At 61.3% G+C, this 16,876-nt stretch overlaps 2 protein-coding genes across 6 annotated transcripts in view; one reads left to right on the top strand and one right to left on the bottom strand.

Moving 5' to 3' along the window:
* The first annotated feature begins 607 nt into the window (after window positions 1–607).
* On the top strand, window positions 608–1,306 carry POMC (proopiomelanocortin). The gene has a single exon (XM_035322040.1). The coding sequence runs from the start codon at window positions 608–610 to the stop codon at window positions 1,304–1,306; it is 699 nt and encodes a 232-aa protein (XP_035177931.1).
* A 2,877-nt stretch (window positions 1,307–4,183) lies between these two features.
* The window catches only part of EFR3B (EFR3 homolog B), a 33,589-nt gene continuing 20,896 nt past the window's right edge, over window positions 4,184–16,876 (bottom strand). For 4 of the 5 annotated variants that reach the window (XM_035322635.1, XM_035322636.1, XM_035322637.1 and 1 more), the window contains exons 6-23: window positions 16,454–16,603; window positions 14,480–14,614; window positions 14,055–14,133; window positions 12,786–12,921; window positions 12,274–12,435; window positions 11,574–11,685; window positions 9,897–9,948; window positions 9,509–9,681; window positions 8,719–8,794; window positions 7,918–8,079; window positions 7,357–7,488; window positions 7,200–7,267; window positions 6,645–6,772; window positions 6,236–6,327; window positions 5,659–5,707; window positions 5,257–5,363; window positions 5,011–5,060; window positions 4,184–4,746 (exon numbers count right to left, since the gene is read on the bottom strand). In XM_035322635.1, the coding sequence (XP_035178526.1) occupies window positions 4,641–4,746; window positions 5,011–5,060; window positions 5,257–5,363; window positions 5,659–5,707; window positions 6,236–6,327; window positions 6,645–6,772; window positions 7,200–7,267; window positions 7,357–7,488; window positions 7,918–8,079; window positions 8,719–8,794; window positions 9,509–9,681; window positions 9,897–9,948; window positions 11,574–11,685; window positions 12,274–12,435; window positions 12,786–12,921; window positions 14,055–14,133; window positions 14,480–14,614; window positions 16,454–16,603 (1,969 nt within the window). In that variant the 3' untranslated portion in view covers window positions 4,184–4,640. The remainder of the gene's footprint in view (window positions 4,747–5,010; window positions 5,061–5,256; window positions 5,364–5,658; window positions 5,708–6,235; window positions 6,328–6,644; window positions 6,773–7,199; window positions 7,268–7,356; window positions 7,489–7,917; window positions 8,080–8,718; window positions 8,795–9,508; window positions 9,682–9,896; window positions 9,949–11,573; window positions 11,686–12,273; window positions 12,436–12,785; window positions 12,922–14,054; window positions 14,134–14,479; window positions 14,615–16,453; window positions 16,604–16,876) is intronic. The other variant, XM_035322634.1, reaches the window with a different exon arrangement.

Genomic DNA, 16,876 nt, shown 5'->3' with positions numbered 1-16,876 from the left:
GCGCTTGCTTTGGTTTTTCACCCAAGAAACGGCGGTGGGATGGGGAGGGGGCGGTGGGGGTGCTGTCACCGTGGGGTCACCACGTCAAGGTGACGCCTTGGGCCCCATGAGCCATAGGTTTTGGTGGGCTTCTGCCTCTTGGCTGCGCTGAATACTGGAATTGTTTGGGCTGGCAGGGAGCTCGGAGCCCCCCCAGTGCCACCCCTGCCATGGGCACGACCCCTGCCCCCAGCCCAGGCTGCCCCCAGCCCCGTCCAGCCCGGCTTTGGGCACCCCCAGGGTTGGGGCACCCTCATGGTGACAGATTTCTTCAGGCTGGGTGACAATGGCAAAATCGTTGAGCTTTCAGCGCCCCTCCTACGCGCAGCAGCTCCAGAAGTTGGGCCTTGGCCTTCCCCCGTCCCCGAGGGCGTTCGGCTCACCCCGACTGGCAAAGGGACGGCGGTGACAGGACGGTTGTCACAGCTCGTCCCCTGCAGGGCCTGAGGGGCTCCAGGGACCCAACGCGCAGCCTCTTGGGGGGGGAGGAGGGGGATTTTTGCCCCCCCCCAAACACCTTTCACATCCCCACGGAGCGGGTCGGGTGCCTGGGTGGGGACGGACAGCGATGTCCCCGATGTCCCCGCACGGCCCAGCTCAGCCTTCCCGTCCCTCTGGTCCCCCCGCGCAGGCGTGCGCCAAGGCGTGCCGAGCGGAGCTGTCGGCCGAGGCGCCCATGTACCCGGGCAACGGGCACCTGCAGCCCCTCTCCGAGAGCGTCCGCAAGTACGTGATGAGCCATTTCCGCTGGAACAAGTTCGGCCGCCGCAACAGCAGCAGCGGCCACAAGCGGGACGAGGCGGCCGGCGTCCCCCTGCCGCCCCGGCGGCCCGCCGAGGAGGAGGAGGAGGAGGAGGAGGAAGGAGCGGGGTTGGAGCGGGAAGAAGGCAAGCGCTCCTACTCCATGGAGCATTTCCGCTGGGGGAAGCCGGTGGGCCGCAAGAGGAGACCCATCAAGGTGTACCCCAACGGCGTGGACGAGGAGTCGGCCGAGAGCTACCCGCTGGAGTTCCGCCGCCAGCTGGGGCCCGACGCCCCCCTGGGCTCCCCCGGCTTCTCCGAGGAGGATGAGGAGGAGGAGGAGGAGGAGGAAGGCGAGGAGGAGAAGAAGGACAGCGGCTCCTACCGCATGCGCCACTTCCGCTGGCACGCGCCCCTGAAGGACAAGCGCTACGGCGGCTTCATGACCTCGGAGCACAGCCAGACCCCGCTGGTGACTCTGTTCAAAAACGCCATCATCAAGAACGCCTACAAGAAGGGGCAGTGAGCGGGGCACAGCCCGGGGGGGGGGGGGCGGGGGGGCATCCCACCCCACTCCCCCCCGCCGCGGCGGCCCCCGCGTAGCTTTAGCGTCCCGCCGGCATGTGTGTCACTTAGAACAGCCATCGCTCGTCGTCTCGTCGGTTAGCGCCCCTCCGCCCGCCGCTCCCGGGAGAGGGCTTCATCCTCCCGCCCCGACCGAGGGCTTCGTCCTCCCACCCCGACCGAGGGCTTCGTCCTCCCGCCCCGACACCGAGCGGGGTCCGGGCCGAAGGCGCCGAGGCAGCGGCCGGGCGCCCCCGGGGGAGCTGGGTTATTTTCGTACTCTCAGCGAGCTGTACAATACTGTAAATGATGGATTAAAAGGATTCTAAAATAAATAATTTTTTTTTTTTGCAAGCTAGCCGGCTGTCCAGGATGGGTTTTATTTGCAGAGGTGGGGGGGAGAAAATAACTGCGAGGCCAAATCCTGCAGCCGGGGGAGCAACGAGGCACGGCTGGGGCTGTAGGGGAAGCGGGATGGAAGAGCTGCTGCTCTGATTTAAGGAGGTTTGCAGCTCGCAAGGGAGCAAAACCCAGGGCACAGACGAGGCCAGGACCCCCATTTTGCTAAACCTGACCCCCAAAAGAGAGCAGACCCCCAGAGCTGGCAACATCAACATTTATTTGAGGGTGCGTTTGGAAATACCGACGGCCTCGTGGCCCTCTCCCCTCGGGTACACACACGGGGGGGGGGAGGGAACCCACAGTGCCCCCGAAATACAGAGATGGAAACGCACACATGCAGCTATCGGCCGAGCTGATAGAAATACACTTTGTCATCTCTACGCACACCGGTGTCTAAACTAAACGCGACGTACAAACAGGTCACTGACACGGGGGGGGGAGGGGGGTAGGGGCATTTACAAGGGGAGCCGGGGGCCTGATCCAGCCCATTTGGGAGGGAGGAGGGGGGTGCAGGGAAAGGGAGCGGCGCTGGGAGCTCGTGGAAATGCCCCCGCCGGGGGTTTGGCCCCGGGGGAAGGCGCAGTCCAGGCTTTGGGAGCCCCAAACGGCACCGGGTCCCCCCAGGGTGTGCCCCGTGCCATGCCCACGGCTCCTCCTTTTGGGCCAGGCAGGGTCTAAAGAGCAAACCCTGCGCTCTCCTTTCCCCCCTTCTTGGTGTTTTGGGGGGTTTCCCCCCAGGGATTTGGGGGTTCTTTGCTTTTCCTACTGCGTTTTCGTCGGGACAGCAATGGGAACAAAGCCTCCTGCCAAGCAGCTTCTTCGTGTTCCCGCTGACAGCCCCGAAACCTCACCCAGGCAAAATTCAGGGTCCGGGGGGGGACCTGGGCATAATCTGGGGAGCAAAAAGGGAGGGGAGCGGGGGACAGAAACACGGGGGGACCCTGAAGAGGGGCAGCTGCAAGGGACAGCCTCGGGCACTGGCAGGAGGCAGAGAAGTGCTGCGAGGTGGCCCCAGGACTGAATTACACCCTTGTTTTTCCCCGTCCTCTTAAGCGAGGTCATTTCCTAAACCCGGATTAGAGGACAACCACACAAAGAGGCGCTGACCTCGGGGCAGTCATGAACTATGTCCGCCCCCAAGAGAAAAAAAAAAGAGACCAAAAATAATAATAATAATAAAGATGTCAATGTGGAATTACAGCTTAAAATAACCGCCTGGAGACGCGGCAGGGAAACGCGGCGTGGCCGAAACGAGGAGCAGGAGGCAGGCAGAGGTGCTGGGGCCAGCAGGCGCCCAGGGGCTGCGCTTCCCCGCTGTGGGCCCCGTGCCACGTGCAGCTCCCACGGCCCCACTTTTAGGCCCTCCTGCACCTCTCCACACAGGGGAAGGCGGGGGCAGAGTGCCCGGCTGGAAGGAAAGGGGCTGCTCCAGGATTTGAGAGGGGTTCCTGGTGCAGGAGGCTCCGTGCTTGGCTCGGCCAAAGCCTGCCTGACCTCAGCAGAGGCACCTGAGCTCACCCCGAGGACAGCTGCAGTGCAGTGAGCCTTGGAGGGCATTTGGGAGCAAGATTTACCCCGTGAATTACTGAATGCCTCCCGGGCATCCTTTTCTTCCCCATCCCCACCACCTTCACCTTGCTCTTCTGGTTCAGGAAGAGCCAAAAGGATCCCAAATTCTCCCCAGAGGGTATTTTCTATCACACGCCTGAAGAAAAACCTCAGCAGCCACATCTCTCCCCAGCCCAAATCCGATGCACAGCCCGCCAGGCGCAGGGCCGGAGGGCTGGACCCCATAAAGCACCTCTCGTTGCAGCCACCTCCCCGCAGCACTCGTGTCCTCCGTGGTTAGGGCTCTGCTGATTTAAGCCAGGATTTAATCAAAGGGATTCTGTTAAAAATAAATCTGTTCTGCAGACCGTAACCCCAAAACCGTGAAATCCTGAACCGAAGATGTGAAAATAGCTGGATAAGGCGCTGATGATCCCAATGTGGTTGCTCCTCGCGCCTTGCGCCACGGCTCCAGGTGCCCCCCTGCACGCACGCTGCCCGCGGGCCGCCAGACCGAGCAACCTGCTGCTGACACGGACAAGAAGCACAGCTCTTGTAGATTTCCCCTCCTCGGAAAAAAAAAAAGGGAAAAAAAGCTTTTTTTCCCCCAAATAAAACACGTTTTCAGGTGACCTGGAACCAGCCAGGCTGCTGCGTGCAGCATCTACATCCACGATGGGACAACCGCCACCCTCGTGCCGCACCGGGCACCCCCTCGGTCCAGGGCATCAGGGCAGCTTCGAGTGCCCGGGGAATTGCCCCGCGCCACAGCGGCCGCCAGGAAGACGCAGGCTCACAGGCCAGGAGCTGGACGTGGGGACCGTACCCACCCCCAGCGACCTGCCTCGAGCACGAGCTCCAGCAGGCTTTGCTTTCGCAGCTGCCCCGGGGGCACGCCGCGCCCCGCATCCCTCCTGCCTTTTACGCTCTCAGGCCCTGCGGCTTCCTCCTGCACCCTCGCCAGGGGCTCTCCATGTGGCTGACAGATGAGGCGGGGAGGGCTTCCCCGAGGAACAGGATGGATTTTTTGCTGGGAGGATGTACGTGCCCAGTGCTGTCCACCAGGAGCCGGACCCTCTCTCCTCCCCGAAACCGAAGCTGGAGAGGGGAGGTCAGAGCAACGAGGCCTCCCCGCACCTCCTGCCGCAAAACGCGGCTGCAGGGGGTCACAGAAGAAAGTACGGGAGACGGGTCTGTGGTGCCAACGAATCTTGGGGTAGCCTCGGCATCCGTGTCCCTGTCACATGCACGAGGACGCAGTCCCCACGGGGCCGGCGGGCTCTCCCCAAGAGGTCCTTCGGCACCGGCTGCGCAGGGGAGGCTCCGTCCTAGCAGGGCAGCCACCCTCAGTACACGCAGAGGTCCGGGAATTTCATCTCATACACCGGGATGGAGTGGTTCTGGGGCTGGCCGTAGGCAGCTGTGATGGTGCCCGACGGGCTTGGTGGTGGCCTGAAAGAGGAGAGAGGGAGGGAGGCGTTTTACGGAGTTGTTTCATGAAGAAGCGAAACCCGCTGCAAAAAAAAAAAACCCAAAACGTGTTTTTGCACCGCTGCAAACCTCCCCAGTGCCCCAAAGCTCAGAGGAATCGCAGCAAACAAACCAGGAGCTGCTCCCAGCAACCCCCTGCCATCGCAGACACCCCAGCCCCAGGTCCCTGCAAGCACCACGAGTGGGATGCTCAGCGCGGCATGCTCGGCCGCCTCCCCGGCTCACCGTATGGTGATCTCGAAGATCTGGTTGAGCTTGCTCTGCAGCAGCGTCGCCTGCAACGGACACGGTGGCTGCGTTAGCGCGGCTGCACCCTGGGGAACCGCAGCCCAAGCGGGACAAACGCCCCGCCGGCCTTCCCAGAGAAGGAGGAAGGTGGCTTGGCGAAAATTCAGAGCCGCACCACCACCGCCCACCTCTCCCAGGGGAGCAGACTGGGGGGATTTAAGAGAGCCACGGCCCCCGACTCACCCGGGCGCCGCAGTGAGCGGCGATCTCCTCGAACGGGGCTTTCTGAAACTTCTCCACCACTTGCCGCCTCCGCTCCCGCTCCTGCTCCTCCACGGCGACGCTGTCTACTGAAGCAGAGGGGAGGTGGCTCTCAGGTGTTCCCCACCCCGGCACGGGCCCCCCCACGCCGCACCCACACCTCCCCAGCAGGCAGGGGGGGACCCGGGCATCCCTGGAAAGCTGAGGAAGGGGCTTCAGGGACACCTCAGGGCCAGGGAGATGGAGCTGCCTGGCCGCCCTCCGAGCTGGGCGCAATGCTGCTGTGGCAGAGCACTGCGGACCCATGGTGTACGCGCGCAGAGGGGTGACTGTACCCACACACAACCCACCAAACACGTCGGCCTCCACCTCTCCCTCACTTACCTATCGCCTTCTTCAGCGTCTCATACGTGATCTCTTCTGCTGGTGCTCTCTGAAGGGAGGGGAAAAGCAGAGGAGGCTCAATACGCAGCACAGGACAACTCCCCGGGGATCACAGCTCCCCAGAACCGGTGTCCCGGGCTGCATTCTTGCACCAAAACACAGCCCGTCCTTAAGGCACAGGCATCTCTTTCCTGGCAGCCTGCACTTTTAAAGTGCTTTTTGTTTCAGGCTAGACCCACCCTGGCCTTACATCTCCCACGGCTAAGAAACACGCATACTGGGAAAATAAAGATTTGCCACCCAAAAAGCAGCGCGAGACCCTTCCTGCTGCGCAGCTCCCCTGGCACGCAGGGATCCGTCAGCACCTGGGGGGGAGCATCAGTGAGGAGAGGGGGATTTGCTACCCCTCACTTACTGCCAGACCTGCCGGGGCTGAGTTACACGGCCCTGTGCTCGCAGCCAGCCAAACACGCAGCCAGGTGAAGAATTACAACCCGGCTGCACGCGGCCAGGCTGCTAACAGCTCACAGCACCGAAGGGACGACGCGGTTTCTACACGCCTGGTGTATCACGGTACCTGCTCTCGCTCAGGACTGTTCCTAGACTCCACCTCGACCTGCAGGGAAATGGTCTCACCGATGCTCTTCCTCTTGGACAGGCGATCTTCATCTGGGGAGGAAGTAAACGGGCAGAAGGGCTGATGGCAGCCAGCCCAGCACCCCCGGATGCACCCCGTGTCCCATCCCCTGCTCAGGTTTCACCCAAATTCACCAAATTCGGTCCAGCCTGCCACCCATTTGGCAGTCCCAGAAACCTTCCGCCTGACAGTTTTGCGTCTCGCTTTCCCCAAAACCGCCCCTCTAAGGGAAGGCAGACCAAACACCAGGCCCACGCGTAGCACAAGGACTTCACCTCCCCGTGACCGTGCAGAACGAGGGACTGGTTTTCCACCCCACGGCCCTCCCGCGCGCCAGGGCGGCACGTACCTGTCAGCTGGGGGACGTAGGGAGTGCTGAGGCGGTCCGAGTTGTAGCCGCTGCCCCCCAGCACCTCACTGATCTTGCTCTGCCAAAAGAAGACCTCCGGGCCCAGGCGGTCGAGGCTCTTGCTCAGCCTGCCGAGGTGGGAAAAAAAAACAAGAGCAAAAAGCAGGGGAGATGTGAGCACCTCTTCTGCTCAGGGAACAGCACCAGGGATGATCAGCACGCAGTAGGTGTCCTCGAGGTGGTGGCACAGCGTCCTGCTGCCTGAGCAGGGAAGGGGATCAGCCAGCAGAGGCAACCCTGGCGTACGGCCAGCTGTGGGCACCAGCTTTGGCAACCGGACCCTTCCCTGACTGCACGGGGTCCTCCTCATATCAAAACAAAAATAAAAAGGGTGGAGAACACAAAGTCCTTCCCACCGTGCCATCCCCAGATGGGAAAGGAAGACAAGCAGAGGCACACAAAGGGCTGATCCACTCTACCCCCCGTGCTCCCACAGGTGCTGCGTCCTCAGGGTCAGCTAGCAGGGAAGAGGGAGTTTCCAGTGCTGGCTCTCACCTGGGTCTCTCCACGAACACATCCTCAGGGAGCAGATAGGGAGCCTCCTTCTGCCGCATCTGGATGACCTGCGGAAGGCAAGCAAGGAGCCGAGCTCAAACCTCGCAGGCGCCAGGGGGGCTGCGGCGGACGAGGATTCAGCCCCAGCCCTTGGCACCTCGTGGATGTGCTGGCAGAAGGTGGGCACGGTGATGAGCTGGCTGATGAGGTTCAGGTAAGCCGCTCCGAGGGCAAAGAGCGCGCAGCGGTTGTACGCCGTCAGGTTGTCTTCGTTGATCTGGGCGATCTCCTGCAGCAGAGAGACAGGACCACGGGACGTGGGGGACAGGCAAGGTCCCCGGGGGGTCCCCATCCGCCTCCCAGCACCGCCGCCCTGCAAACATCCCAGCTTTTGGAGCAGGGCTTGGGGCACTGCAGAAGCTGGCGAGCTGATTAGGGTCAATCCCCGCAAGCACAGGTCCCATCCCCCTGTGGCAGAAGCAGCCAAGAGCAGGCGAGGAGCTTGCGTCCCCCTTGCTCAGACACCCCAGCTCCAAAACCAAACCCCTCCCAGAGGCTCCTTCAGTTCCTCCGCTGCCTCTTCCCACGTACAGCCCACATCTGGAGAGATTATGTCTGGCGGAGACAAGGCCAGGCAAGACACTGGGGAAGGAGCATCCCGGCCCAGCCAGCGCCAGCACGGAGCGCCAGACGCGCGCCCAGCTTCCCGTCTGCCCACCTGCACCGCCAGCACCAGGCGGATGAGGTCCACCACCACCTCCTCGTTAGCCAGCTCGATGCTGATGAGCATCAGCATGCTGTAGAGAGCCTCGTAGTGAGCCTGCGCGTTGCTCTCCTCCTTGCAGATCAGGTAGATGTGCCGGTAGAGCTGCTGGCCGTGCTGTTGGGACACGGGGGGACACGGTCACCTACCGAGCATCCCCCGCCAGCAACGCTTCCGTCGACACGAAGAAAGAAAAGCAGCAGGGGCCCAGCAGAGGGGCCACCACCCACGCATGATCCCGAGCTCCTCGGATCAGCAAGCAAATGAAAGCCGCTCGATCCTGACGAGGAAGAGGCACCAGCAGGGCCGAGAGCAGAGGCCGGGGCGGGCAAACGGTGCTCGTAGCACCGAGCCCTGTCCCAAGGGAAACGCGGCTCTTCTGAGCCCAGGGGCTGCACTGCTGCTCCCTGGTGTGCGAGCTGCTAAACCCTCTGGGCCTGAAGTCAGTGCCAGAGGGGTTGAAAACGTTTTCAGGCACGGTACAAAGTTGGGAGAAATAAAAATGGTTAAAAAAAAGCAACAGGCAACTGTGAAAATGACTTAATAAGCAGCACTTGGGGCACCGGTACCGCCTGGGATAGCCATTCCTTGGGGCAAGCAGCAGATGTAGAGGTCTACAAAGGCACGTGGACTTTTCCTGAGGATATCCCCAGGTTTAGGAGCTTCATGGGACCCCAGATCTCCAGCACATGTTGGGGAAACCGGGACGCTGCTCCCACACAGGTCTGCGTAAGGACAGCTCGACCCAGACCCTACCTTCTTCATGAAGACAGTATCCTGGCGCGAGCATTTCTCCACCTTCAGCTTCAGGACCGAGATGTCGCTGATGGTGCTGCAAGGAAAGGGAAGGGAAAACTCAGACAGGAGGAGGACACACGATGCCCGCACGCCTGCGGAGCTCTGGCCAGGAACGAGCCCTCCGGGAGGAACCAAGGGTGGGGAAGCTGCAGGATGGCTTCAAAACCCCCGTGAGCAATTCGGACAGTCAAGAGAGCCAAATCACTACAGGATTTCAAGGCAGTGGCACTCGGGAACACAGAGGCAAGTTGACGAAGCAGCGTGCATGCGGGCTACTTTAGCAGGACCACCGCGAACCCCCCCGGAGATATCTCCCTGTGAGATCAGTCACCTTCTTTAGCTTCATTCCTCTCCAGAGTAAGGCTAGCTAAACGCAGCGCGGCGACACCAGCGCCCAGCAGGGCTATCTGTGGGGATGCAAGGCAGTCGATGAACCCCCTCGAGGACACCACTGCTCCTGCAGATCCTCCTGGTACCAGTCTGCCTAACCATGGTTGTACCCAGCAGCACGGTCCCACAGCCCTCGGGGCACGGAGAGGCCCCCGCGCCCCTCTGGCTCCCGGCAGACCGCTCATCTGCGGCATTAAACCACCCCAAAACTGGCACCAGATTTAATAAGAACTCTTCCAGCAGCTCCCAAGCCTGCTGGCACCCTCGGCCTGGCAGATCTCCCTCCCAAAGCCTGCTCTGCGGGGTCGACGTGCCCCCAAAGCCTGCTCTGCGGGGTCGACGTGCCCCGGGCTCATACCTGATGGTGGCGAATTTCTGCCGGTTGCCGTGCCGATCGATGAAGCTGATGAGGATCTCGAGGACAAAGAGGCGAATCTCGGCATCCTCCATGAGGGCTGAGGAGAGCAGCCTGTCCAGGAAGGCGCTGGGAAGCGCCGTGAGCATGTTGCTGCACTGGAAGCCCACGGAGACCTGCAGGAAGGCAACGTGAAAGTTTCTCTTCAGGGGTTAAAACACAGCAATAAAGAGGGGATGCAGGCAGAGGACATGAAGTACAGTTTGAGCTCTTCCTGAACTACCCCAGGGGAGAGGGGTACTGAGCTCAGGACCCCCGCAGCAGCAGGTGGCTTTGCCCATGGGCCTTGAAGGGGCTGGACACGGCTGCAGGGACAGTGACACCTTCATACCTGCAGCAGGGACTTCAGGAGCATGATCTGCGTCAGCCGGTTTCGGTTCTCCCTGGAGGGAGAAAAGAAAAGTAGAAGAAGCCGGGTGAAAACCAAACAACCCTCCTCCCGTACCCCCAAAGAAGAGAGAAGCCTCAAAGGGCAGGATCGGTGTCCTGGGAGTCCCCGCTGCACACAGCTGTGCTGTAAAAGCCCCCGGGAAACAGCCCCCAAGGGGAAAAGCCCCCGAGGGTTTAACAGCCAGCGAAAAGGCTGCCAAAGGAAGGACGGATGCCGAAGAATTCATCCCAGAAACAAGCAGGCACAAAGCGAGCTCAGGGCGACAAACCACTCCGCACGTGCCTGGCCCACCAGCAGCTCCCGAGGGATCCAGGCACCAGATCTGAACAGGTCCCTCGCTTGTAAGCTGCTGAGGAGTGGCAAGGTGAAGCCGAGCCCTTCCTGGCCGTGGAAGTAGGAGGTACCTTTGCTTCTCTCTCCCATCTCTCTTCTCGCAAAGCCGCCTTGTTTACACTTCAGGGATGTGTAACTTTTTTTTAATGCAAAGAGGAGAAATCTGGAATTCTCTGCTGTCTGAACTCAATCCTTCCTAGCCTTCTACTGGAAGAAAGGGACACACGGAGCTCTGGAGGGATTTCCAGGCTGTCCTACCACCAAAACCTACTGCCGACCACCGCCCAGGGACTAGGCTACACCCCAAGAGGCAGCGTTCCCCGAGGCCGAGCCGTCAGGGGGCTACGGGCCCAGTCCTGCTGCCGCAAAGAGAGCTGCTGAACAGCCCGGGGAGCCCAGCACGTCTCCCACGACACGAATTGGGATCAAACCAGGGATTACCCCCACGTGAGCGAGGAGCAGAGCACGTCTCCCATCAGCCCAAGCCTCCCTTCCCATCAGAAACAAGTGGGAAGAGCCTGACCACACTTGGGGGATAAATATAGCATGCAAATCTGTTCGCTCTTCACCTCCACGTTTCAGCGCTGATACCCTCGCTCCAAATAGCTCGCAGACTCGGTTCCAGCGCTTCTCGAGGGATTATGTTGTTTGGGTGTTTTCCTTTCCCTCTCTTCCCCCGCAGCCGGGTACACGCAGCGCCCACCGCGCAGCGGCAAGAAAAGCCTGGAGGCTGCTCGGAGGGGCCGAACGCGGGGTGGGGAGGCAGCAGCTGGTCCCACGAAGCCATAAGCTTCTCAAAAACCATAAGCTTCTCAAAAGCCACGGCCATCTGAAGTCACTCCCCTGAGTTTTATTCTTTCTCCCCTGCTAATTTTGGACGGCACCCCCAGGACTAAGCTCCTTAGCCGAATCTTTCGGGTGCCCAAAGAACAGCAGAGTTCACCTGCAGCCTCACTGCCTGTAAATATCTTTTCCCCCTTAACGCTCCAGGGTCCCTACGGACCTCAAAACCCTGCCCTTGAAATCAACTCTGCCGCAGAGAGCAAAGCATTCTGAACGAGGATCTTACGTAGCTCAGCTTCCCTTGGTCTTGAGTGAGAGCTCCTGATGCTCAGACTTCCCAGCAATGCACCCACGTCCCACCCTGACCCCAAAGGTGGGAAGTTCCGGGAGATCCCAGCACTTCCAGCCCCATATTCGAAGCCTTTCGCCTCCAGGCATGGGACAGAGAGGGAAAGCAGGGCAGGGGAAAGGAAGAGGAGGGAGGAAGGCTTCCATTCTCACCCAGCTTTGCCGGCCTCGATGGACTGCTGCGAGGACGGCAGCGGCACCTTGTTCATGATGAAGACCATCACCTCGGACTGCTGGTAGGTGGGCAGCGTGCTGGCGAAGGACCCTGCGGGGAAAAGGGCACGCTGAAAACTTGTGAGGTGCAGCCAACCCCCCACCCCACAGGACCTGCCGCCCTGAAAGCACCAGGGCTGGGGGGGTCTGCCATCCCACCCCGCTCCCATCCAGCTGCTGGGGCCTCAGCCAGGCTGGGACAGGAGAAGGTCTCCCCAGATCCGCTCCCTGCGGGCAGTTTTTCCTCCACGCTGATTCGAAACCCATCCAAACAGGAGGAACAGCCCCAGGCTCAGGTTGAGAGAAGCCAAGCCCTGCCTCCAAGCCCTCTTTTTTGGGTGCCTCCCCACCCTCACCAGCTCCAGCAGGCTCTGCCTGCCCCCTCCTCCTCCTCTCCTTCCTTCCTCGGGGTCTCCAGCCCTGGGAGAAGCACAGCCCTGGCGGCACACAGCAGCTCTGCCGGGGATCGCTGGGCTGGCGATGCCACCCGGCAAGATCCCACCACCACGCAAGACCATAAATCCCGCTTCCCAGCGCTGCTTTTAGGACGGGGCTGATTTTGTTTCAACTCAGAGGCAGAAAGCTCCCACCTGGGGGGCCCCCCTGGCAGCCCAGGGCCACGCGCTGCAGGACACCCCACCTATGGTTTTAATGACGGCCTCCTGGAACATCCTCTCCTCGTGCTCCTTGATGATCTTGGTGCTGACGCCCGCCGTGCAGTCGTAGCTCCCCGTCAGCGCGTAGTCGATGCTGAGCCGCAGCTGCCTCAGCAGGGTGTTAAACACCTCCAGCACCGTGGGACCTGCGAAGGCGACGGGGGGGAGATGGGGGAGCAGCAGCAGAGGGGAGCCGTGCTTCTTCCCAGGGAGCTGGAGCCTCAGATTTCCCGAAGGATGGTGCGGTTTATGTCTCCCGTTACCCCATAAACGGACTGAAAACCCTTTTGGCCACACACACGGCAAGTTTTAAACCCACCCGTCAAGACGGGGCGAGCTGAAATGGCACCCAACGGATCCCCAGCTCTCCTGCATGCTCCGGCTCAGATCCCCCAGCACCCGGGAGCAACCCCAAACCTCCTGCAGCTCTTCACACCTCCCACGGAAACACACGGGCAGCAGGATGGGCACGGGGAGGACGGATCCATGCACCCACCTACGGATCCGGAGGCCGCGATCACCGCCGCCTCCGACAGGACCTCCACGATGCCCGCGCGCACGGTGGCCGCGCTCTTGCTGTTGGCATCCAGGTGCCCCAGGAGCTGCTGGATCACCAGGTGGGAGTGCTGCGGCTGGAAGGAAGGCAGGAACGTCAGCGCAGGTGCCACGCGCGCGAGGCAACGACCCGCTTCTGTAACCCACGGAGCCGCCGAGGACAAATCCCGCACGTGCGCCCAGCTGTGCTGAGCCCCTCGCTCTTTCCAACACAGCTCCGGATGCAAAACGAGAGGGCACCCAGAGGAAGTCGGTTTTACAAGAGCTCGGAGCAATTTGCGCAGGGAAAAACGATCTGGAGAGCTGCTGAGATCCAAGGAAATGGCGACGACTAATCCTGGGGATTTCAGGGAGAAGGGTCCTGCTGCGTTCTCGTGACCCTACACCTCCAGGATGCATTCACGGGATTTTATGAAATCTGGCAGTGCTGTGAAGGATTTGGGGCAGTTTGTGGGATCAGAAACATGAAATGGAGGCGGGGGAGGGCGACGCGCCTGTCAGAGCACTTCTCCAAGCAGAGCCGTGGCGTGGCCGAGTCCGAAAGCAAAGCAAACTGCCAAGGGGGTGAAGCGGGGCACCACGGGGAGCACTTTGCCCACCACCACACAGGGATCCACGCATGGAAGAAGAAAGGACGGGCCATTTTCCTTCACTTTGGGGCATTTCCATGGCCAGGGCTCCCGGTGAAAAGGGGAAGAGGTCTGGCAGGGTCTGTCCCTGTCTAAGGACTTTCCACCCCTCCTTTTCTGCAGGGAGGGGGAGCTTGGGAAGAGGCAGCTTCCCACCAAAGCCCGACTGCTTCCCTCGGAGCGTCTCACAGCCTGCTGCCAACCCGTCTGATTCAGCAGGGCTTTGCTTTCTGCGGAGAGGGAGGCAGGCGCTGCCGGGACCGAGATACGGGCTCCGCGCCCAGCAGCCTAAAACGTACCCGGGTGGCACAAAGCAAGGCTAAGGAGCATCAGACCTTTATCTGGGGGTCCCCCCAGCCCACCCTGCCACGCGGCCCAGCGGCTGCACTGTTCCCAGCCTGTTTTGGGACGCATCCGGGGGCTGAGCCCATCGCAAGCGCTCGGTCTCGGCGCTGTCGGGATGCAGCAATGCGGCGGCTGCTCTGACTCAGCCCAGCCCCAGCTGCAGCCCCGGGTGCTCCCAGGCACGCACGAGCGTCCCCAGCCAGCCCCCGCTGGCCGGAATCCCCCCGGCTCCCCACCTGGATCGAGTACATGATGATCCTGAAGCAGCGGGTGGCAAAGATCTTCGGCTCCCAGAGCGAGTGGTTATCCAGGTGGCTGGGGAGAGATGGAAACGGAGGGGACGGTAACCGCGGGTCCCCCGAAGCACGCAGCGCTGCAAAAGCGGCCCCGGGAGGCAGGGACAGCCAGGAGCAGCAGGGAGCAAGCGACGCAGGTGAGAGCAGGGACGCAAACTGCTCTCTGAAGCAACTTTTCTCAGCGACAGGCATCCATCCAGTGCCATCTTTCCCCAACGCGTCCGAAAACGAGAGCTCAGCCCGAAACCCAGCCACCGTCTCCAGCACCAAAGGCTGAGGAGGAGCACGTGCCTTCATCCCAGCTCCAGCCCCCGTCGGCTGCTTCTCCGCGCCCTTGTGCCGAAAAGGCAGGACACCCAACTTACATGAGGACGGGTTTGATGGCGTTCTTGATGTTGCCGTACGCCGCCCGGCCCAGCAGCTCCCGCAGGCACCTCTCCGCCAGCTCCGTGGGACTCTCCTTCTCCTTCTCAGTGGCTTGCAGCGGCGAGGGGGAGCGGCTGCGAAAGCAGAGGAGGGCGACGAGAGTGGAACCGAGCGTGCAGCAGCAGCGGGGGAGAAGAGGCACGGAGCCCAGGCGGGGAGGGGACGAAGCTAAACAGTCGTGGTGTCTGCCTCTAGCCCCTGCTGCCACGGGGTACCCCTCGCACAGCAGCGGCCGCACGTCACCCTGCCAGGGAGGTGGCAAAGCTCCAGCACAGCCCGGGCATAAATTGCTGCTGGATCTGAGCCAGGTCAGCAGGCAGCGTGGGTGCATGGGTTACGGGGCAGGGGGGATGCGCTGGGACGGCCCCGTTCACAGCCCCACACCGTGTCAGGCTGCAGGAACAGCCCCCGCGTCCCCGGGGCTGGAAGGAGACTCGTGGTGCTCAGCGCTGGCAGGGGGAAGGATGTAATCAGCGAGGACGCAGGGCACAGCGTCCTCCCAGGGGGACACAACCTCCCAGAGGAGGAAGAACAAAGCACAAGTCACGCTGCACACGCACGCCCCAGAGGGGATCCCTCCCCTTTTCCACGCTGGAGCTAGCTGGCATTGCAGAAACACAGCAAACGCCTTTTTTCCACTCGAATGCTTCGGTTCACAAGAAAAAAAGGGGATCGCATCCGGCCAAAAGCCGTCTTCCCGGGACTGACATCTCTCTCCTAACCTTCAAAAGGAAAAACCCCGGGGAGAAATTCGCGCCTGCTTCCCCGCTCCGTGCTTCTCAGCTGAACAACTCCCCTTCGGGCACCCAGCTGGTGGCAAGCAGGCAGCCAGCAGGGGGTGATGCCAAAAGAAGGGAGGGACAGGGAGCAGAGCCGTATTTCAGCTCCTCGCATCCCTCTTGCCTGGCGTTAACCTAATTCCTTAGGCAGCATTTGAGCACAAATCCTCGCGGGGGTCAGCGCGCCGAGCGGGCAGCTCGGAGCCTTCGCAAGCAGAGCGTGTCCGAACGGCGGGGATGGTGCCGAGAGCTCTCCTCCGCAGGAACCGTGCTGCCCTGCAGCGGCCGAGACAGCAATAACCTTCCCGGCACCAGGCTCCTGCCATCCTGTGCTGGGTCTGGCTGGGATGGGAACTGTCCCTGCAGCAGCCCACACCGTGCTGTACCTGCACTTGGAGCTAGAACAGCAGTGGGATCACCCCGGTGTGGTGGCTGCTGCTGAGCGCTGCTGGCACAGCATCAGGACTCTCCCTGACCCTCCCAGGGGGTGGGCAAAAAAGTGAGAGAGAAACATCCCCAGGGCAGCTGACCTGAACCAACCCAAGGGATATTCCACACCATGTGGGGTCACACCCAGCAAGAAAAGGTGGGAAAAGGAAGAAGAGGGGAGGGGTGGGCTCTCGTTGGGAGAACGTCTGTCCTCCTCCCGAACACCGGCTCCGTGCGGTGAGGCCCTGCTGCAAGGACGTGCTCAAGCATCGCTCATTGGTGGGCAGCAGAGAGGAATTGCTTTCCTCTGCACTTCCACACAGCCTTTACTTGGTTTGTGTTGTTATTCCCTTTCCCCCTCCCTCCTCCCCTTTCCCTTTTTTCCCTTTAGTTGAATTAATTAATAATCATATTTCCTTAATATTTTTTCTCTTTAATTAAACTATCCTTATCTCAACCCGTGAGTTGTTCTCTCCTTTCCTTCTTCCCCTCCTCATCCGAGGAGGGGGAGCGAGGGAGCGGTGGTGGTGTTCAGCTGCCTGGCACGGTGAAACCGCCACACGCCCGCATCATCCTCCCACAAGGACACTCGCGGGGTTTCCCCTCCGACCTCCCACACCATTTTTCACACGAGGTGCAGGCACGAAGCAGCCCACGACATTTGTGACCCTGAAAAACCCCGAAGCTGCCGGGCAGAGCCCTCACCTCTCAGCCTCCTCCACGTGCTGCAAGTTGAAGAGCAGCGAGGGCACGATCTTGTCCATGTGCTGTGGGTCCCAGATGTTGGCTTGAAGCTCGTCGTTCACCGTCTTCCTCACCACCCCTTGCAGGCCTTTAATGCCAGACATCCGGATCCTGGGGAACGAATTGACATCCAAAGGTTACCCACCTACACACACACAGACAGAACTTCACGCTTATGTATATAAAACGGGGTGGAATTGTACACAAAGTTGGAGAAAAGGTGCTCATTTCTGCCCCGCGGGAGGGGTTCACACCGACGGTGCCCCAGTTCTCAGCTGCGGGCCTGGTCCACCCCAGGGATATCACTCTGCCCCGCATCCCGAAAGGACTCGGCTTCCTCTGAGCCGACAGATCCGAGCAGGAACGGCTCTGAAGCAGCCCCGA

Source organism: Oxyura jamaicensis, chromosome 3 (genome assembly GCF_011077185.1).
Source record: "Oxyura jamaicensis isolate SHBP4307 breed ruddy duck chromosome 3, BPBGC_Ojam_1.0, whole genome shotgun sequence".
Classification (NCBI taxonomy): domain Eukaryota; kingdom Metazoa; phylum Chordata; class Aves; order Anseriformes; family Anatidae; genus Oxyura; species Oxyura jamaicensis.
This window is presented reverse-complemented; position numbering and strand designations above follow the sequence as displayed.

Bases quoted from the DNA above. Each gene is read 5' to 3' on its own strand.
- POMC (XM_035322040.1), top strand. From the start codon at position 608: ATGTCCCCGATGTCCCCGCACGGCCCAGCTCAGCCTTCCCGTCCCTCT.